Genomic DNA, 22,998 nt, shown 5'->3' with positions numbered 1-22,998 from the left:
TCAGATGTGGTTGGCCAATTACAACTGAAGCACAAGACCCTCCTCTTTGTATTCCAACCTCCTTGAGATAAAGGCCAACATTTCATTTGTCTTTCTGGTTACCTTTTGTACCTGTGCACTAGCTTTTAGTGATTTGCACACCTGGATGCAATCCCATTGGCCCTCCACAGTTCCTAGTCTCTGAGAAACATAGAAATTTACAGCGCAGAAGGAGGCCCTTTCGGCCCATTGTGTCCGCGCCGGCCGACAAAGAGCCGCACGGCCCTCGGTCAGCAGCCCTAAAGATTACATATAAACCTATGAACAATAACAGAAAGGCAAAGAGCACCCAGCCCAACCAGTCCACCCCACACCACTGCGACATCCCGTATACTGAAACATTCTACACTCCACCCCAACTGGAGCCATGTGATCTCCTGGGAGAGGCAAAAACCAGATAAAACCCCAGGCCAATTTAGGGAGAGAAAAATCTGGGAAAATTCCTCTCCAACCCATCCAGGCGATCGGAATTAGTCCATTAAGAAGATATTCAGATATGTTTTCTTGGATCCAAAGTGGATGACCATTTTTTTAGTGATGGTTTTGGTGAGCCGTACAAATGTTCTTCCCCCACCCAGTGACAATTGTTTATAAAAAGGACTTCAGTAGCGCTTCTGTTTTCATTCCAGGCTCTGGTGAACTTTACAGGGACACTTTCTCCAGTCTCAATTCTTCTGTTGTGGTGGGGAGGTGTGGACAGAAAGTGTAACTAGCTTCATATGGATTTTTTAACTCCACTTTTAACCCGTGCTCTCCTGAAGGTGCTGACCCATGCTGGGATACAGATCCACAGGCACTTGCCGAAATGACTGTTCTTCGTGTATAAGGCTAGACATTGTCGGCAAGCAATAAAACCATTGTGAGCGTCACCGATAAGTGCAGCCCACTTGTTGCCCATCTTCAACACACTGTTATCCAATGGCTTTGCTAGAAACTATCAGAAGTAGGAGCCATAGCGTGGGATCAGCTAATTTAATACAGATCGGGGACTGAACCACGGATCGTTCTCATCTGCATGACTCAGCACAGTACAACAAGCAGTGAATTTACCTAAGAAATTACCTTCATTTGTTTAGGAAATGTTGCACTCCTGGTGTTTTTAGTTAAAGTCTGACGGTGGGGCCAAGACCGGCCTGTTTAGTCAGTGTGTGGTGTGCTGTGGGGAGAAAAAGATCGTGTAATAGGAGAGCAGAGAACGAAGCATTTACGTGAGCAGCACCGTAAGTTACTAATTTGGTCCTAACCGGAAATGTTTGGCCAAATGGTGAGAGGCGAGCACCGAACAGAAAAACTGAGGGAAACAAATTAGAAGAGGGCTATTCCAGGCAGGCGGCAAGATTAAGTCATTTTGGGGGAGAATTGCAGAAGGCAAAATGACTGAAAGAACGATGATGAGGGAATAAGAGCATAAGAATTAGGAGCAGGAGTCCGCCATTCGGCCCCTCGAGCCTGCTCCGCCATTCAATAAGATCATGTCTGATCTTCTACCTCAACTCCACTTTCCTGCACTGTCCCCATATCCCTTGATTCCCCTAGAGTCCAAAAATCTATCGATCTCGGTCTTGAATTCCAAAGATTCACCACCCCGAGTGAAGAAATTCCTCCTCATCTCAGTCCTAAATGGCCGACCCCTTATCCTGAGACTGTGACCCCCCCTGGTTCTAGACTCCCCAGCCCGGGGGAAACATCCTCCCTGCATCTACCCTGTCAATCCCCCTCAGAATCTTGAATGTTTCAATGAGATCACCTCTCATTCATCTAAACTCCAGAGAGTATCGGCCCATTGTACGCAATCTCTCATCATAAGACAGCTCTCTCATCCCAGGGATCAATCTAGTGAACCCTCGTTGCACCGCCTCCAAGGCAAGTTTTAATTCCAAGCATTGCTGGGCAAGGGTGATGTGCGTGCAGGACATGAGTGACAATATTTGTGAATTGAGAGTTTGTGTCGCAAAGAGGGAAGTTGTCGAGGGTAATGTTGAAGTCAAGTCTTAAGATAACAAAAGCACAGAAATCTTGCTGTGGTGCAGGATGTGACAAGGAAGGAGGTTGTTAATGTAAAGGTAGGCAGTCTTTATGTTGCACAGGATGTGGGTTTTGAAGCTCGGCTCATTTGAGGAAGAAAGGATGTGTGGGCTTTTGGAGAAGAGAGGGCCACAGAGATGTGAAGAAATTGCAGTTTGTGGAGGATATTGGAGCAGTCAATGCTCAAGGTGGTACAAGTTTGGAGAAAATTTCGGCAACCGTGATGGATGATGAGGTAGGGATTCAGCCGTGCAGTGTTCTGAAGATCAAATATGACAATCTTGGTAGCAGACCGGATGCAGGGTACAAAGTTCAGCGTATGATTGAACAGGGTGCTGAGGGTCCAGAGCTGTCGATTTAACCCAAAGGGTGACTGGAGGGGCTCACTGAGTGAGTCAGGGGCAGTAAGGTACTGTTGCAAGCAAAAGGATGGATTTGGTTTTATCAACATTGAGTTGAAGGAAATTCCAACTCCTCCAGGAACTTGATTTACAGCACTGATACAGGCCATTCGGCCCAACGGTTATAGTCAATGTATTCACCGAGGCATATGAAAGCATGGGCCTGACGCTTGACATCCTCCACCAACCTGTCTTCGCCGTACAGCACTTCCCCCCAGTCATTAAGATTCACGGCGCAGCCCTCGACAATGTGGACCACTTCCCATACCTCGGGAGCCTTTTATCAACAAAGGCAGACATTGATGCAGAGATTCAACATCCTCCAGTGCAGCCTTTAGCGGCCTGAGGAAAAGAGTGTTTGAAGACCAGGCCCTCAAATCTATCACCAAGCTCATGGTCTACAGGGCTGTAGTAATACCCGCCCTCCTGTATGGATCAGAGGCATGTACAATGTACAGAAGACGCATCAAATCGCTGGAGATATATCACCAACGATGTCTCCGCAAGATCCTGCAAATCCCCTTGGAGGACAGGTGCACCAACATCAGTGTCCTCGTCCAGGTCAACATCCCCAGCATTGAAGCACTAACCACACTCGATCAGCTTTGCTGGGAAGGCCACATAGTTCACATGCCAGACACGAGGCTCCCTAAGCAATTGCTCTATGCGGAGCTCCTTCATGGCAAACGAGCCAAAGGTGGGCAGCGGAAACGTTACAAGGACACCCTCAAAGCCTCCCTGGTAAAGTGCGACATCACCTGACACCTGGGAGACCCTGGTCGAAGACCGTCCTAGGTGGAGAAAGTGCATCCGGGAGGGCGTTGAGCTCTTCGAATCTCAACGGCGCGAGCGTGAAGAGATCCGGTGCAGGCAGCGGAAAGAGCGCGCGGTAAATCTGTCCCCCGCCCCCCTTCCCCCGACGAATGTTTGTCCCACCTGTGGCGGGGTCTGTGGCTCTCACATTGGACTGTTCAGCCACCAAAGGACTCACTTTCAGAGTGGAAGTAAGTGTTCCTCGATTCCGAGGGACTGCCTATGATGATGATGGTCTATGCTAATCAACACAAGCCGCGTCCCACCCTACTTCATATCATCGTATCAATATACCACCCTTGACCCTCTCTCCATTGGTACCGCCCTTGCCCATTTCCCTGGCGTCCGCCCTTACCCATTTCCCAGGTTACCATTGCCCCCAGTTGGTGAATAACATTTTTTAACTTTATACTCGGAAATCTTTTACCCCGAATTCATTAAAAATGTTTATATCCATGCGCCTTTCTTGAAGATTTTAAAATGGTTTGCCCTTTGGAAATTAGGGTCTCATTAAGTTCACAGCCAGATTGTGGGAATTTTGGCCTGGCGACTGCTTATTTAAAAGAAAAAGTTTTTAAAAATTCTGTGCCGAGGCTCCTAACTTGCACCAAGTCCCGCTCACCTATCACCCGTGTCCTAACTCGCACCAAGTCCCACTCGCCTATCACCCCCTGTGCTCGCTGCCCCGTGTCCTAACTCGCACCAAGTCCCGCTCACCCATCACCCCCTGTGCTCGCTGCCCCGTGTCCTAACTCACACCGAGTCCCGTTCACCCATCACCCCCTGTGCTCGCTGCCCCGTGTCCTAACTCGCACCAAGTCCCGCTCACCCATCACCCCCTGTGCTCGCTGCCCCGTGTCCTAACTCACACCGAGTCCCGTTCACCCATCACCCCCTGTGCTCGCTGACCTACATTGGTTCCCGGTCAAGCAATGCCTCGATTTAAAAATTCTCATCCTTAATTTCAAATCCCTCCATGGTCGTCGCTCCTCCCTATCTCTGTAATCTCCTCCAGCCCCACAACCTCCTGAGAATCTGCGCTCTTCTAATTCTGGCCGCTTGCACATTCCCGATTTTAATCGCTAACCATTGGTGGTGGCCAGAGCTCCAGCTGCTTGGGCCCCCAAGCTCTGGAATTCCCTCCTTAAACATCTGTCTCTCTCTTTTAATACCCTCCTTAAAATCTACCTCTTTGACGAAGCTTTTAGTCAACTGGCCCTAATTTCTCCTTGTCATATTTTGTTTTAGGATACTCCGGTGAAGCGCTTTGGGACGTTTTACTACATTAAAGGCGTTATATAATTGCAAGTTGTTAAATGGAATACTGGCTGCAGTTGAGCAGAGTGGCACTGAGGTGTGTAGATGCAGAGCTGTGGCACTTTTTTAATGTAGCATAAGCCAAATTCAGTAGTGACCTAAAAACAACATCCTTCATGACAGCTGTGTGTTTACTTTTATACTTTGGTTCTTGTGCTAATTATTTCTGTGGTTTTGAAAGACTCTTGCACCTCAAAAACTTGTTTATATCAGGACCTTGAAACACAGCCTCTGGTGTGAACAGTTGCAATTCATAACATTGTCTCTGCGTCCCAGTTTTCAGTCCTCACTTTATCATTGTTGTCATCATTGTCTTTTGTTCTGGACTCATTTTGCTACTGAAGGTGAGTTATTGGCACTGGTGAAAATGTATTGATGGCAGTAGTTGTGTTTGGCTATTCATTTTTCTTATTGGTGTATCCTTAATAACTAGTACATACTAGCTGTGACTCGCACCAAAGATTGTGGGTTCAAGTCCCACTCCAGAGACTTAAAGCACACAATCCAGGCTGACATTCCAGTGCAGTACTGAGGGAGCACCACACTGTCGGAGGGGCAGTACTGAGGGAGCACCACACTGTCGGAGGGGCAGTACTGAGGGAGCGTCGCACTGTCGGAGGGGCAGTACTGAGGGAGCACCACACTGTCGGAGGGGCAGTACTGAGGGAGCGCCGCACTGTCGGAGGGGCAGTACTGAGGGAGCGTCGCACTGTCGGAGGGGCAGTACTGAGGGAGCGTCGTACTGTCGGAGGGGCAGCACTGTCGGAGGGGCAGCACTGTGGGAACGCCGCACTGTTGGAGGGGCAGTACTGAGGGAGCCTCCACTGCACTGTTGGAGGGCCAGTACTGAGGGAGCGCTGCACTGTAGGAGGTCCCATCTTTCAGATGAGACGTGAAACCGAGGCCCCGTCTGCTCTCTCAGGTTGACATAAAAGATCCCATGGCACTATTCAAAGAGGAGCAGGGGAGTTATCCCCGGTGTCCTGGTCAATATTTATCCCTCAATCAACATCACTAAAGCAGATTATCTGGTCATTATCACACTGCTGTGTGTGGGAGCTTGCTGTGCGCAAATTGTCTGCCGCGTTTCCCACATTACAACAGTGACTACACTCCAAAAGTACTTCATTGGCTGTAAAGCGCTTTGGGACGTCCTGAGGTCGTGAAAGACGCTGTAGAAATGCAAGTCTTGCTTTTACACCCTATATTGAGCAAACAGAAACTGGTTTAGGGACTCAAACATGGTGATGTGTTTCCATTTTTGAATTTCCAGCCAGTTTAGCTCCAGCCAAAACAGTTCATGCTGTGTGTGACATGATAGACAGGCGTCTCTCCCCCCTGGCCTGCGAGAAAACAGGATCGACAGGTGGGGGTATTCTTAAGAAAGCTAGCCGCGGCAGCGAACGGCACGAGCTGACCCAGGAGTGCGACCACTTCGAGGAGGGCGACTGGACTGATGTCACTGGAGCCCAGGCAGCCCATTGGAGCAGCATCCGAGCCCAGCCGGGGGGGGCGGGGCTGGGCTGGGCTGAGGGCCGGGCCCATTGGAGCAGGGTCCGATCCCAGCGAAGGGCGGAGGTCGAGCCCTGCAACGGGCGGCATTTATCCCGGCGGAGGTCGATCCCAGCGACGGGCGGGGTGTTCGATCCCAGCGACGGGCGGGGTGTTTGATCCCAGCGATGGGCGGGGTGTTTGATCCCAGCGACGGGCGGGGTGTTTGATCCCAGCGACGGGCGGGGTGTTCGATCCCAGCAAAGGTCAGCGGAGGTCGAGCCCAGCAAAGGTCAGCGGAGGTCGAGCCCAGCGGGGGGGCGGTGCAGCATTTAAGATCGGTGTGGTCGTGGCCCAGGAGCGCGCAGCATTAAACAGCAGCGGGTTTGCGGCCCAGGGGAGGCACTACAGAGCTTGGTCTCCGGTCAATCCTCGCCACTGGATCAAGGCCTAGCTCTGTCAAGCCCCTATGGTGCAACGGTCACCCCATGTTAAAAATATCCATGCACCAGCATCTTGCTTTCTAAGATGTAGTTCGTTGTAACATCTGTGTTTTTGGTGCGAATAGTGTCATCCTCGTCTCGTGGGATTGCCTATACTACTCGACGGGTAGTACTGACGGAGCCCTCTGTATTGAAGGGCATTGTAAAGTGTATGCTGTATGTATGGGAGTGGATCAGTAGGTGCGTCAGCTTGGCCACGGGAGTAGAAATGTATCAATGGAGGAGAGTTTGAAAAGGGCACTGCTCAGTCCCAGGACGCTGTAAACACAGCAGCTGTGCTTTGCCTCCTGCTCTCCTGTTTGCTTCAGTCTCACACTATAATAATCGTCTGCTAGTACCTGGCAACCAGCTCCCCTGTGCTGTGACTGCTCTCCCAGTGAACAATCTGCCACTTGCTGGGAGCAGTGAGGCTCCAGCCATGCTTCAGGCCTGCAGAGTTGGGCAGAAGGACTGAGGGACCTTTGGAATTCCAATTAAACTACAAGGATGGATGTAAGTGGGAAATCAGTGACAGCCAAACGCGTGACCATGCAGGAGCAGAAAATTCCTCGGAGTGATCTGTATAAAATATGATCCGGAGTTTAAATTCTATGTCTTATAGAGAAGGAAAAGCAGAAAAACCCTCTCCAGTGTCAGGTTCATGTGAAAGCGCAGAGGCCTGAGCTGCAGCAACAGGAATTGTCAGAAGCAGGGCTTGCAATCAGTGACATCGACCAACTACGTGAAATCAAAAACACACAGAGTCTGCAATGTGTGATTTGTATTTGCACATGAAAGAAAGACTTGCATTTAAATGACGCCTTTTCCTGACCACCGGACGTCCCAAAGTGCTTTACAGCCAATGAAGTACTTTTTGGAGTGTAGTCACTGTTGTAATGTAGGAAACATGGCAGCCAATTTGCGCACAGCAAGCTCCCACAAACAGCAATGTGTGGGAGCAGGAGTTCCAGGCCCAGATACAGGGCTCGAGAGTCGGGAGGAGCGGGAGCGGGAGTTCCAGGGCCCGAGAGTCGGGAGGAGCCAGCTGGTGCAGGGACAAAAAGTTTTTAAAAAATCAAAATCAAAGTATGACATCACAGCCAAGCGGGTAAGTAATTGGCTGGTGAATTGGTGAGTATTTTTTTTTCCTTTCGGTAGGAAACCTTTGGCATTGTTGTATGTAGCATCTTCCAGTAAATATGTGATCTTTAATATCTAAGGACAGCCAGTTAATTGAATCGGCTGTTTGTTGATTAGAATTTAGTTCTACTCTATAGTTGCGAGTGTAACGAGGGATGGCAGGGCAACTCAGTCACGTGGATTGCACATCCTGTGGCATGTGGGAAGTCCCGGGTGCAGGAGGTGTCTCCAGCTGCACCAACTTGAGCTCCGTGTTTTGGAGCTTGAGCGGCGGCTGGAGTCACCTACGGTGCATCCACGAGACTGAGAGCTACGTGGATAGCACGTTTCTAGAGGTGGTCACCCCACAGCTTCAGAGTGTGCAGGCAGAGAGGGAGTGGGTGGCTCCCAGACAGAAGAGGAGGACGAGGCAGGTAGTGCAGGGATCCCCCGAGTCCATCTCGCTCTCCAACCGGTATTCTGTTCTAAGTGCCGGTGGGGGCGATGGTGGCTCTGGGGAGTGCAGCCAGAGCCAAGTCCACAGCACCACGGGTGGCTCAGCTGCACGGGGGGTGGGGGGAGGAAGGAGAATGGAAGAGCTATAGTGGTAGGAGATTCAATAGTCAGGGGAGCAGACAGGCGTTTCTGCGGCCGCAGACGTGACTCCAGGATGGTATGTTGCCGCCCTGGTGCCAGAGTCAAGGAAGTCACTGAACAGCTGCAGGGCATTCTGGGGGGAGAGGGGGAACAGCCAGAGGTTGTGGTCCACATCGGGACCAATAACGTAGGTAGGAAGAGGGATGAGGTCCTGCAGGCAGAGTTTAGGGAGCTAGGAGAGAGATTAAAAAGCAGGACCTCAAAGATAATAATCTCCGGATTACTCCCAGTGCCACGAGCTAGTGAGTACAGAAATAGGAGGATAGAGCAGATGAATACGTGGCTGGAGAGATGGTGCAGGCGGGAGGGCTTTAGTTTCCTGAGGCATTGGGACCGTTTCTGGGGGAGGTGGGACCTGTACAAGCCGGACGGGTTGCACCTTAACAGAGCCGGGACCAATATTCTCGCAGGAGGGTTTGCTAGTGCTGTTGGGGAGGGTTTAAACTAGCTTGGCAGGGGGATGGGAACCTGAAACTAGATTCAGTAGGGAGGGGAGTAAAGCTGGAATTAGAAAGCAAAATAAAGTGAGTTTGAAGGAGAGCGGAAACAAGCAGTAAAAAGATTAAAAAAACAAAGTTAAAGGCACTTTGTCTAAATGTACGTAGCATTTGTAACAAGATAGATGAGTTGACGGCACAAATTGAGACAAGTGGGTATGATCTGATAGCCATTAGAGACGTGGTTGCAAGGTGACCAGAACTGGGAATTAAATATTATGGGGTACTTGACAATCCAGAAGGACAGACAGAAAGGAAAAGGAGGTGGGGTAGTTCTATTGATAAAGGATGGAATCACTGCAATAGTAAGAAACGATATTGGCTCAAATGATCAGGGTGTTGAAACATTTTGGGTGGAGATAAGGAACAATAAGGGGAAAAAGTCACTAGTGGGCGTAGTCTATAGGCCCCCTAACAGTAGCAACTCTGTTGGTCAGAGCATAAAGCAGGAAATAGTGGGGGCTTGTAAAAAGGGAACAGCAATAATCATGGGTGATTTTAACCTCCATATTGATTGGACAAATCAAATTGGTCAGAGTAGCCTTGAGGAGGAGTTCATAGAGTGCGTAAGGGATGGGTTCCTTGAGCAGTACGTAACGCAACCAACCAGGGGGCAGGCTATCTTAGATCTGGTCCTGTGTAATGAGACAGGATTAATAAACAATCTCCTAGTAAAGGATTCACTCGGAATGAGTGATCATAGCATGATTAAATTTCAAATTCAGATGGAGGGTGAGATAGTTGGATCTCTAACCAGCGTACTAAGCTTAAATAAAGGAGACTATGAAGATATGAGGGCAGAGTTGGGTAAAGTGGACTGGGAAAATAGATTAAGGTGTAGGATGGTTGATGAACAGTGGCGTACATTTAAGGAGATATTTCACAACACTCAAGAAAAATATATTCCAGTGAGGAGAAAAGGGTGTAAAAGAAAAGATAGCCATCTGTGGCTAACTAAAGAAATAAATGACAGTATCCAATTAAAAACAAGGGCATACAAAGTGGCCAAAACTAGTGGGAGGACAGAAGATTGGGAAACTTTTAAAAGCCAGCAAAGAACGACTACAAAAATGATTAAGAAAGGGAAGATGAAAGTAAAATAACGCAAAATATAAAAACAGATAGCAAGAGTTTCTATAGGTATATAAAAAGGAAAAGAGTGGCTAAAGTAAATGTTGGTCCCTTAGAGGACGATACCGGGGAATTAGTAATGGGGAACATGGAGATGGCAGAAACTCTGAACAAATATTTTGTATCAATCTTCACGTTGGAGGACACTAACAATATTCCAACAGTCGATAGTATGGGGGCGGGGGGAGGAACTTAACAGAATCACTAAGGAGGTGATACTCAGTAAGATAATGCGACTAAAGGCAGATAAATCCCCTGGACCTGATAGCTTGCATCCTAGGGTCTTAAGAGAAGTAGCGGCAGGGATTGTGGATGCATTGGTTGTAATTTACCAAAATTCCCTGGATTCTGGGGAGATCCCAGCAGATTGGAAAACTGCAAATGTAACGCCCCTATTTAAAAAAGGATGCAGACAAAAAGCAGGAAACTATAGACCAGTTAGCCTAACATCTGTGGTTGGGAAAATGTTGGAGTCCATTATTAAAAAAGCTGTAGCAAGACATTTGGAAAAGCATAATTCAGTCAGGCAGAGTCAGCATGGATTTATGAAGGGGAAGTCATGTTTGACAAATTTGCTGGAATTCTTTGAGGATGTAACGAACAGGGTGGATAAAGGGGAACCAGTGGATGTGGTGTATTTGGACTTCCAGAAGGCATTTGACAAGGTGCCACATAAAAGGTTACTGCACAAGATAAAAGTTCACGGGGTTGGGGGTAATATATTAGCATGGATAGAGGATTGGCGAACAGAGAGCCGAGATAAATTGTTCATTCTCTGATTGGCAACCAGTAACTAGTGGGGTGCCGCAGGGATCAGTGCTGGGACTCCAACTATTTACAATCTAGATTAACAACTTGGAAGAAGGGACTGAGTGTAACGTAGCCAAGTTTGCTGATGATACAAAGATGGGAGGAAAAGCAATGTGTGAGGAGGACACAAAAAATCTGCAAAAGGACAGAGGCAGGCTAAGTGAGTGGGCAAAAATTTGGCAGATGGAGTATAATGTTGGAAAGTGTGAGGTCATGCACTTTGGCAGAAAAAAAATCAAAGAGTAAGTTATTATTTAAATGAAGAAAGATTGCAAAGTGCCACAGTACAGCGGGACCTGGGGGTACTTGTGCATGAAACACAAAAGGATAGTATGCAGGTACAGCAAGTGATCAGGAAGGCCAATGGAATCTTGGCCTTTATTGCAAAAGGGATGGAGTATAAAAGCAGGGAAGTCTTGCTACAGCTATATAAAATATTGCTGAGGCCACACCTGGAATATTGCGTGGAAATTTGGTTTCCATATTTACGAAAGGATATACTTGCTTTGGAGGCAGTTCACAGAAGGTTCACTTGGTTGATTCCGGAGATGAGGGGGTTGACTTATGAGGAAAGGTTGAGTAAGTTGGGCCTCTACTCATTGGAATTCAGAAGAATGAGAGGTGATCTTATTAGAAACGTGTAAGATTATGAGGGGGCTTGACAAGGTGGATGCAGAGAGGATGTTTCCACTGATGGGGGAGACTAGAACTAGGGGGCACGATCTTAGAATAAGGGGCCGCCCATTTAAAACTGAGATGAGGAGAAATTTCTTCTGAGGGTTGTAAATCTGTGGAATTCGCTGCCTCAGAGAGCTGTGGAAGCTGGGTCATTGAATAAATTTAAGACAGAAATAGACAGTTTCTTAAACGATAAGGGGTTATGGGGAGTGGGCGGAGAAGTGGAGTTGAGGCCAAGATCAGATCAGCCAGGATCTTATTGAATGGCGGAGCAGGCTCGAGGGGCCATATGGCCTACTCCTGCTCCTATTTCTTAATGTTCTTATTATGACCAGATGATTTTTTTTAGTGGTGTTGATTGAGGGATAAATATTTGCCCAGGACACAGGGGAGAACTCCCCTGCTCTTCTTCGCAATAGTGCTAGGTGATAAGCTATGTCCTACTTGGGTGTGCAAAAGGTGTCGCCTTTTCAGAAATATTGAATGGAGAGATGTGGTCCTTACAGCTGTATGGCCTACAATCATAAAAATACGCTGTGGTACGCCCTCAAGAATTGCAGTCCTTGTTTTTCACTGCCAGTTTCTAGCATTATAGCTAGATGAATGCTAATTGAAAATTATCCTGAAACGGTCTTTTTTTTTAGTACAGCATGCAGTTTTTCGTTATTGTTGTCGAGTATGTACTTTTTTTACGCCGCTGTTTTTATTTACAGGTGGTTGCATTCTGGTGCTGAGTCGACGCTTTGTGCCTTATGCTTGCTGCGGGATATTTGTACTTATTGCTATGCAGGTAAGATCCGAGCACAAATACACACACACCGCAAAAAGTGTTCTTTTAATCCTTAATTCAATTTTTTTTCTTGGCATTTTCAATCTTTCCTTGTCCTTCCCTGCTGGGGAAAAAATAATAATGTTTGTGCTGGACCTAGTTCATGGTGGCATAGCTAAGTGAAGGAACATGAACTGCAGAGTGCTATAGAATACGTGTTCCACCCCTACAGACAAGAGGTGTATTGTACTGAAAGACCATAATGAATCCTCTGTTGCCACCTCCACGAGATGCTATATCATGTTCACTTTGAAATAACTAATGTCGCCCAATTTAATATCCTCTCTGCTTGTACCAAATTCCTTTTCTGTATGGCGTCTTATTTATCTGTAGTAGTGCACTACTGTTCTCTGGGGAGGGTGCAATGAAATGCCAACTAGATTAGCTCTCGTCAGTTACACCTCGCAGAGCTACACGTCAAACAATGGCTTGGGCACTCTATCAGTTACTTGCCCGCAGTTAATCATTTTTACCTCCCTGTTGGGTTTCCTTTTTCTGCTCGGCACTTTTTCCCCTCCCCTCCCCTCCCCTCCCCTCCCCTCCCCTCCCCTCCCCTCCCCCAGCCTCGGCAAAGGTGGACCAATATCTAAAAGCTGGATGAAGGCTGAAACAAAACTAATTTCCATATGTAGGCACTTGCCTTAAAGTGCATGACCACATAACAGCAAAACTGAGCTCGGCTTCATAAAGCAGGGATCTACTGAGTCCCCCTCTGATGCAAATCAGGAAAATCCAATTCCGCTGGTCAATGATTCGAGACATGAATGTCAGTGCCATGTGGGAACTCGGGGACGCTTCCGGTGTCCCTGACTACTACGTGTGTGAGAAGTGTATCCGTCTCCATCTCCTGACGGACAGCGTTGCGGAATTTGAGCTGAGGGTGGATTCACTCTGGAGCATCCACGATTCTGAGAATGACATAAGTGGCACGTGTAGTGAGTTGGTCTTACCGCATGAGAAGGATGCACAGCCAGCTAGGGAATGGAAGACCAGCAGGAAGAGTAGTACAAAGAAGGTAGTGCAGGGGTCCCATATGGTCATCCCCCTACAAAACAGATACACTGCTTTGAGTGCTGTTGAGGGAGATGACTCATCAGGGGAGAACAGCAGCAGCCAAGTTCATGGCACCGTGGCTGGCTCTGTTGTACAGGAGGGCATAAAAAAGAGTGGGAGAGCGATAGTGATTGAATCCCCTATCATAAGGGGAATAGATAGGCGTTTCTGTGGCCGCAATCGAGACTCCAGGATGGTATGTTGCCTCCCTGGTGCAAGGGTCAAGGATGTCTCCGAGCGAGTGCAGGACATTCTAAAAAGGGAGGGAGAACAGCCAGTTGTCGTGGTGCACATTGGTACCAATGACATAGGTTAAAAAAAGAGATGAGATCCTATGAGACGAATTTAAGGAGCTAGGAGCTAAATTTAAAAAGTAGGACCTCAAAAGTAGTAATCTCGGGATTGCTACCAGTGCCACGTGCTAGTCAGAGTAGGAATCGTAGGATAGCACAGATGAATACGTGGCTTGAACAGTGGTGCAGCAGAGAGGGATTCAAATTCGTGGGACATTGGAACAGGTTCTGGGGGAGGTGGGACCAGTACAAACTGGACGGACTGGACGGTCTGCACTTGGGCAGGACCGGAACCAATGTCCTAGGGGGAGTGTTTGCTAGTGCTGTTGGTGAGGAGTTAAACTAATGTGGCAGGGGGATGGGAACCAATACAGGGAGACAGAGGGAAACAAAAAGGAGACAAAAACAAATGACAGAAAAGAGATGAGTAAAAGTGGAGGGCAGAGAAACCAAAGGCAAGAAACAAAAAGGGCCACTGAATATAAAAGGGCTGCAGGAAGGGTCAAAACTAAAAATCATGGTTTTATAACTAGGATGAAAACACTCTACCTAAATGCACGCAGCATTCGAAATAAAGTAAATGAGTTGATGGCACAAATCATTACAAATGGGTATGATTTGGTGGCCATTACAGAAACATGGTTGAAAGGTGGCCAAGACTGGGAATTAAACATACAGGGGTATCTGACGATTCAGAAAGATAGGCAAGAAGGGAAAGGAGGTGGGGTAGCTCTGTTAATAAAAGATATCAGGGCAGTTGTGAGGAATGATATTGGCTCCAATGAACAAAATGTTGAATCATTGTGGGTAGAGATTAGAGATAGTAAGGGGAAAAAGTCACTGGTCGGCGTAGTTTATAGGCCCCCAAATAATAACTTCACGGTGGGGCGGGCAATAATCAAGGGAATAATGGAGGCATGTGAAAAAGGAACGGCAGTCGTCATGGGGGATTTTAACCTACATATCGATTGGTCAAATCAAATCGCACGGGGTAGCCTGGAGGAGGAATTCATAGAATGCATACGGGATTGTTTCTTAGAACAGTATGTAACAGAACCTACAAGGGAGCAAGCCATCTTAGATCTGGTCCTGTGTAATGAGACAGGAAAAATAAACGATCTCCTCGTAAAAGATCCTCTCGGAATGAGTGATCACAATATGGTTGAATTTGTAATACAGATTGAAGATGAGGAAGTTGTGTCAGAAACGAGCGTACTATGCTTAAACAAAGGGGACTACAGTGGGATGAGGGCAGAGTTGGCTAAAGTAGACTGGAAACACAGACTAAACGGTGGCACAGTGGAGGACTTTTAAGGAGCTCTTTCATAGTGCGCAACAAAAATATATTCCAGTGAAAGAGAAGGGATAACCAGCTGTAGATAACCAAGGAAATAAAGGAAAGTATCAAATCAAAGACCAATGCGTATAAGGTGGCCAAGGTTAGTGGGAAACTAGAGGATTGGGAAAATTTTAAGCAACAGCAAAGAATGACTAAAAAAGCAATAAAGAAAGGGAAGATAGATTACGAAGGTAAACTTGCGCAAAACATAAAAACAGATAGTAAAAGCTTTTACAGATATATAAAACGGAAAAGAGTGACTAAAGTAAATGTTGGTCCCTTAGAAGATGAAAAGGGGGATTTAATAATGGGAAATGTGGAAATGGCTGAGACCTTAAACAATTATTTTGCTTCCGTCTTCACAGTGGAAGACACAAAAACCATGCCAAAATTTTCAGGCCACAGGAATGTGGAAAGGGAGGACCTTGAGACAATCACTATCACTAGGAGGGTAGTGCTGGACAGGCTAATGGGACTCAAGGTAGACAAGTCCCCTGGTCCTGATGAAATGCATCCCAAGGTACTAAAAGAGATGGCGGAAGTTATAGCAGATGCATTCGTTATAATCTACCAAAATTCTCTGGACTCTGGGGAGGTACCAGCGGATTGGAAAGCAGCTAATGTAACGCCTCTGTTTAAAAAAAGGGGGCAGACAAAAGGCAGGTAACTATAGGCCGGTTAGTTTAACATCTGTAGTGGGGAAAATACTTGAAACTATCATTAAGGAAGAAATAGCGGGACATCTAGATGGGAATAGTGCAATCAAGCAGACGCAGCATGGATTCATGAAAGGGAAATCATGTTTAACTAACTTACTGGAATCCTTTGAGGATATAACGAGCATGGTGGATAGAGGTGTACCGATGGATGTGGTGTATTTAGATTTCCAAAAGGCATTCGATAAGGTGCCACACAAAAGGTTAATGCAGAAGATAAAGGTACGCAGAGTCAGAGGAAATGTATTAGCATGGATAGAGAATTGGCTGGCGAACAGAAAGCAGAGAGTCGGGATAAATGGGTCCTTTTCCGGTTGGAAATCAGTGGTTAGTGGTGTGCCACAGGGATCAGTGCTGGGACCACAACTGTTTACAATATACATAGATGACCTAGAAGAGGGGACAGAGTGTAGTGCAACAAAATTTGCAGATGACACTAAGATTAGTGGGAAAGCGGGCTGTGTAGAGGACTCAGAGAGGCTACAAGGAGATTTGGATAGATTAAGCGAATGGGCTAAGGTTTGGCAGATGGAATACAATGTCGGAAAGTGTGAGGTCATCCACCTTGGGGGAAAAAAACAGTAAAGGGGAATATTATTTGAATGGGGAGAAATTACAACATGCTGTGGTGCAGAGGGACCTGGGGGTCCTTGTGCATGAATCCCAAAAGGTTAGTTTGCAGTTGCAGCAGGTAATCAGGAAGGCGAATGGAATGTTGGCCTTCATTGCGAGAGGGATGGAGTACAAAAGCAGGGAGGTCCTGCTGCAACTGTATAAGGTATTGGTAAGGCCGCACCTGGAGTACTGCGTGCAGTTTTGGTCACCTTACTTAAGGAAGGATATACTAGCTTTGGAAGGGGTACAGAGACGATTCACTAGGCTGATTCCAGAAATGAGGGGGTTACCTTATGATGATAGATTGAGTAGACTGGGTCTTTACTCCTTGGAGTTCAGAAGGATGAGAGGTGATCTTATAGAAACATTTAAAATCATGAAAGGGATAGACAGGATAGAGGCAGAGAGGTTGTTTCCATTGGTAGGGGAGACTAGAACTAGGGGGCACAGCCTCAAAATACGGAGGAGCCAATTTAAAACCGAGTTGAGAAGGAATTTCTTCTCCCAGAGGGTTGTGAATCTGTGGAATTCTCTGCCCAAGGAAGCAGTTGAGGCTAGCTCATTGAATGTATTCAAGTCACAGATAGATAGATTTTTAACCAATAAGGGAATTAAGGGTTACGGGGAGAGGGCGGGTAAGTGGAGCTGAGTCCACGACCAGATCAGCCATGATCTTATTGAATGGCGGAGCAGGCTCGAGGGGCTAGATGGCCTACTCCTGTTCCTAATTCTTATGTTCTTATTATCATCAAAAGAGCAAAGGGCGAGGTTAGGAGAGCATTGTTTTTTTTTAATGAAGGCTTATTAAAACATGGAATGCCCTGTCAAACGGTGATGGAAGCAGATTCTATAATAAACTTTAAAAGTGAAGTGAATAAATATTTGATAAAATTTTTAAGGGTATGAGGGAAGGGCAGGAGCATGGGACTATGGTGAAGGCACAGGCTTGATGGGCCAAAGCGCTGTAACATTCTATGATTCAAGGACAAGTGTACCTATCACCCACAATAATGGCAGTTTGCTCTATATTCTTTTTTTTCCAGACTGTTGCTTACAGTATTCTCTGGGACCTCAAATTCCTTATGAGGTAAGTTCATTGGTGTTGTTGCAGTCTTGTCAGTTATTGGAAATTAACATTTAGGGGTGAAATGATATCCGATAATTCCTTGGGTTTCTAGAGCTGATAATTCAGTATGAAACTTCAATCAAGCTAATCCTCTCTTCCCCAAAACTTCAGCAAAGGAAATGTTGAACCGATTTGTACGGATGGGACGAACCAACTCCTGTTTAAATGAATGGGAGTGGGGAAGGCTGTACTTGTAAATAAACAACTTTTAAGTGTCTTAAACTTGCTGAGATAATGACCAGGTGTTCTGATCTGATTGCTATCTAGTGATTTCTTTGAAAAGCATGTGTGTTGATGTTGAGCGAGAACAGTTTTGGCATTAATGCCCGTTCTGGGTGCACAGACTGCTTGCTGTCCAGGCTCCACATGAAGATTGGCCACTTGGGTGAAGTGGCAGGGGAGGTAACTGGTACCCGGGGATCTAAACCATTGTCAATCGTTGGCCTTCAGGAGGGGGGAACGATTTTGAGGCGAGAAGCTTTGATTAGAAATCTGTATGTGTCGTCCCTACTTTTTGTACATAATGGGTAATAGTGTGCTGCGTTGAATTTGATTGCAAATTGGAGCTGTTTAACATTTGGAAGCCGTACTGTATTTTGCTCTCCAGATTTGAGCCATAATGTTTAATGAGGTGAACTCCCTTCTGACCCTCCCATTTAGGAATCTGGCACTTGGAGGTGGCTTGCTGCTGCTGCTGGCCGAGTCTCGATCAGAAGGGAAGACCATGTTTGCCGGTGTCCCGACCATGGGCACTAATTCCCCACGTCAGTACATGCAGCTGGGCGGCCGAGTCTTGCTTGTCCTGATGTTTATGACTTTGTTGCACTTCTCCTTGAATGCTCTTACGGTGAGTGATCGGGAAACATTCTCTATTTTAAATGCCAACTATTGCCGCATTCATTCGGTACGAGACCTTGCACCGCGATAAATTAGATTATGAATACCAGCTCCGTATTGTAGTCGGGGGAATTCTGCCTCATTGTTCAATGATGTAGCAATGGTGGTGAGTTAGCTTGCAGCCTTCAGAGTCCTTCATACCATTAGTCGAGTAAATTGGGCCTATACTATTGAGTAGGTCGGATCTATGCTTTCTGGAGTTTAGAAGAATGAGAGGTGTTCTCATTGAAATATAAGATTCTGAGGGGGATTGAGAGGGTAGATACTGAGAGGTTGTTTCCCCCGGGCTGGAGAGACTAGAATCAGGGGGCACAGTCTCAGAATAAGGGGTCGGCCATTCAGGACTGAGATGAGGAGGAATTTCTTCGCTAAGGGTGGTAAATCTTTGGAAATCTCTGCCCCAAAAGGCTCTGACTCGTTGAGTATATTCAAGGCTGAGATAGATAGATTTTTGGACTCTAGGGGATTTAAGGGATATGGGGGATCAGGCGGGAAAGTGGAGTTGAGGTTGAAGATCAGCCATGGAGGAGCAGGCTCGAGGGGCCGTATGGCCTAATCCTGCTCCTAATTCTTACGTGAGTCTTGCCTGTATTCAAGCTCGAGTCCCAAGTGTGAAGCGGAAGGTATTCAAACTGTGCTATCCTGTCTCTGCCTATCCCCTTTCCTGTCCCTTTCCAATCTCCACCAGCAGCCTTTAAATGTACTGTGCTGCACAGTCCTTGTTGGTGCGATTTTTAAGAGTGCAAGATCAGTTTTGATACCATAGGTACCCAGCCAGTTCAGTAAATATTGTCATCTATGAAGCATCTGCCAAATTAATAATCCCAACAGTATGATCTTTAGTGTTGAAGTTAAAGTGTATTGCAGTAATTTTAAAAGTAACAAGTTTGCAAACTTTTACCCTTGCACTAATTAAGCTCAACAAAACAAGCAAATTACTTTTGGCTTCTTGTTGATACAGAACGGTTTTGGATTGTAGTCTGTGCCGTGTAACTGACCTCATTCTTCCTCACATTGGTTTCCATCTGCCAGAGCTTTGCCCACTCTTAGTCTTTTGATGTCCCATTGTAACTTCCTGTTCCCATTTACACAACTTTGTCACCTAACCTAGTATCATCTACAAACATGAATATAAAACTTCATATATATATATATATATATTATATATATATATATATTATATGTATGTAACTTCATTCAAGTCACACATATGTGAAAATCTGAGACCCTATATATCTCTGGGGAACACCACTTAACACATTTCGCTAATCAGAGAACGTTCCCTTTATCCCATCTCTGCTACCTCCCACAATGATCAACTCTTGTTCCTCGGTTTTATCTTGTAAACACTAGAAAGTGCACAGATGTTGACATCTGTTAAGGACATGCTCCAGCTCAGCTATGAGTCTTCCACAGGAATATAGGCCATTGGAGTACAAAAGGGTGGAAGTTGTGTTAGTTATATAAAGCTCTAGTGAGACCCCATTTAGAGCACTGTTCTGGGCACTGCATCTCAGGCAGGGATATATTGGTCTTGAGGGGGAGGAACGCACATTCACCAGAATGATACCTGGGCTAAAAGGGTTAAATTATAGTGGCAGGTTGCATAGAATAGGCTTGTATTCCCTTGAGTATAGAAGATTAGGGATCTTATTGAGGTGTTTAAGATGATTAAGGGAATTGACAGGGTAGATAGAGAAACTATTTCCACTGGTGGGAGAATCCAGAACAGGGGTGGGGGGGGAATAACATTTAAAAGTAGAGCCAGGCCATTCAGGGGTGATGTCAGGGAGCACTTCTTCACACACAGGCTGCTGGGAATCTGCAACTTTCCCACTACAGGCTGCTGGAGATCTGCAACTCTCCCACTTCAGGCTGCTGGGGATCTGCAACTCTCCCACTACAGGCTGCTGGGGATCTGCAACTCTCCCACTACAGGCTGCTGGGGGGATCTGCAACTCTCCCACTACAGGCTGCTGGGGGGATCTGCAACTCTCCCACTGCAGGCTGCTGGGGGGATCTGCAACTCTCCCACTACAGGCTGCTGGGGATCTGCAACTCTCCCACTACAGGCTGTTTGGGGTCTGCAACTCTCCCACCATAGGCTGCTGGGGGGATCTGCAACTCTCCCACTACAGGCTGCTGGGGGGATCTGCAACACTCCCACTACAGGCTGCTGGGGGGATCTGCAACTCTCCCACTGCAGGCTGCTGGGGGGATCTGCAACTCTCCCACTGCAGGCTGCTGGGGGGATCTGCAACTCTCCCACTACAGGCTGCTGGGGATCTGCAACTCTCCCAATGCAGGCTGCTGGGGGGATCTGCACCTCTCCTACTACAGGCTGCGGGAAATGAAAATGTCAAAACTGAGATTGAAAGATTTTGTTAGGCAAGGGTTACGAAACCAAGGAGGTCGATAGTTGAGGTACAGATCAGCTGTGATCTCATTGAATGGTGGGACAGGGTCGAGGGGCTGAATAGCATACCCCTGTTCGTTTATTCCTAACACTTTAGTGTCAGGCATTAAAAAAAATGACCATGTAAAGATTGGAAGGTGTGCTGGTGTCCATGGACCTATACCACACCACATGTGTCGGCACTTTTGTGAGAGGCGGGGGGGGCGGAGTAGAGGATTTAAAACAGATCAAATATTCCCTAAATATGTATTGCAATTTTTTTCCCCCCCTAGATTCTTCAGGACATTGTTGGCACTACTTTGATAATCCTCGTGGCCATTGGTTTCAAGACTAAGTTGGCTGCTCTCACACTGGTCATTTGGCTCTTTGCGCTGAATCTGATTCAGAATCCATTCTGGAGTGTCCCGGTGTACAGACCCATGCACGACTTCTTAAAATATGACTTTTTCCAAACCATGTCTGTGATTGGCGGCCTTCTCTTAGTAGTAGCACTGGGGCCTGGCGGAGTGTCAATGGACGAACACAAAAAGAAGTGGTGAAGAGGTTCTTCGGAAGAGAAATATATATATATTTGTGTAATTTTTTTTTAATTATTTTTACTATCGTGTCAGTTCCCTCTGAATCTGAATTGTTTTATTTCTATCAGATTCCTTTCATGTGAAGCATAAATTAAAAACTACACACAACAGTTTTACCACTTTTCTTTCCCTCCCAGTATTTTGGTATAAGTGGTGTTAAAAGTGGTGCCAAAATTTACCAGGCGGTCAGTTCTGGTGCAATATTTTCTTTACAGCATCTTTTGTTCCAACGTCAACACTGGGAACTGATTGGCTGGAGACTGTTTCCTCCGCTTTGAGCCTTGATGCTTCGGACAATCTATTTACTGAATTTTCTGTGTGCAGGATGAATTCACAGGAAGTTCGAATATTCTGAGATACGATGGTAATGTGAATGTTGAAGGTGCCATATCTCGATTCAGATGTATAACATGTGGCTCTTAAACATTCCTTGACCATGGACCCTCATTCCAGCTCATATCATGAATAAAACAAACTGATAAATTGGACCAAATTATCTTGAATATCCTATTGATTGGCAGTGTAATGAATGGAATATTCAGGTGCTGCAAATCTTTAAAGTGTGGTACAGCTGCCTTGCTACAAACTGTAAGTGCCTTGCACAGCAATGTGTTGAATTTCAAGCTTCGCTGTTGTACATTTGGACTATACCTGTGTCCCATTTCCCAGTGAACTAAAGACCAATAGTTTGGTAACGTGTTTGTTTTTGTTAAGTTTAAAAAAAAAAATATCTGTATTCTGCAAAACAGCATCTGAACGACTGACCTATACACTGTCTGCCTCAATGAGCAGTCAACTAATCACTTGCAAGTAAACGTACTACAACTCGTAATACAGAATCTTTTAACACACTGTGTACCTAAAATGCTTAAGTTGTTGACAGTATTTTGCCTGACCTTATTAGCTCCTAACAAAGCTTGATTTTCCATGTGTTTGAGCAACGTTGACTTTTTTAATTCATCAAATTTTAGAAGCAAAATGTCACAATTTTATTTTGCCAATGGTAACAGGCCACAGGGAGGTACCCTGGACTAGTGCACAGCAATCTCCCTCTGTTCCTCTTCCTTGAGCTGATGTGGAAGCATCTATGTTATGCTTGGTGTCACCCCACGATAGCACAGGTAAAATGAGGCAGTCTGTTGGACAATTTCACCCGTGACACTGTGTGTTTTTGTGAGGCTGCGTAGCATCGCCAAGCAAGTGATTTAATTTAGTTAAAACATTTTGACAGCAAGATCTTCTCTTGCGACCTGTGGGCTTGTCACTATTGCCGTTCTCGCTAGATCTGAAGTGATCCAAGATTCGGGAGGGAAAGAGGGAAGGCTACAGGTTACACTTGTATAAAATCAAAGTTGCAACCCATGCAAAAATTCAACGGTTCTACTCTTTGAAGCCTCTTTCAACCCTGCAGTAACTTTTCCACAGACACCTCAGATATACAAATTGCCAAAACCATCTGTTACAAACATAAAACCATTTTATAAATAGATTATAATGTGTTTAGTACAAAAGTGTCTTAAAAATCTGCTGATTTATGAATATCTTGACATTGTGGTTGTATTTGCAGATCTGCTGGAAGACTCATTAAATTCATTGAAAACTGTTGTTTGTTCTGAATGTAATGACAATAGCGGAAGCCACAGTTAGAATAGTGCTTTACAAACAGATAGTGGGCT

General features: G+C 46.1%; 1 protein-coding gene across 2 annotated transcripts in view; it reads left to right on the top strand.

Annotated features, from left to right (window-relative positions):
• Positions 1 to 22,927, top strand: part of LOC139237890 (surfeit locus protein 4-like) — a 28,219-nt gene extending 5,292 nt beyond the window's left edge. For both annotated transcript variants that reach the window (XM_070867163.1, XM_070867164.1), the window contains exons 3-6: positions 12,174 to 12,250; positions 17,349 to 17,392; positions 18,092 to 18,278; positions 21,017 to 22,927. In XM_070867163.1, the coding sequence (XP_070723264.1) occupies positions 12,174 to 12,250; positions 17,349 to 17,392; positions 18,092 to 18,278; positions 21,017 to 21,283 (575 nt within the window). In that variant the 3' untranslated portion in view covers positions 21,284 to 22,927. The remainder of the gene's footprint in view (positions 1 to 12,173; positions 12,251 to 17,348; positions 17,393 to 18,091; positions 18,279 to 21,016) is intronic.
• Positions 22,928 to 22,998: the final 71 nt, after the last annotated feature.

This window comes from Pristiophorus japonicus, chromosome 24, assembly GCF_044704955.1.
Source record: "Pristiophorus japonicus isolate sPriJap1 chromosome 24, sPriJap1.hap1, whole genome shotgun sequence".
NCBI classification, from domain to species: Eukaryota; Metazoa; Chordata; class Chondrichthyes; family Pristiophoridae; genus Pristiophorus; species Pristiophorus japonicus.
This window is presented reverse-complemented; position numbering and strand designations above follow the sequence as displayed.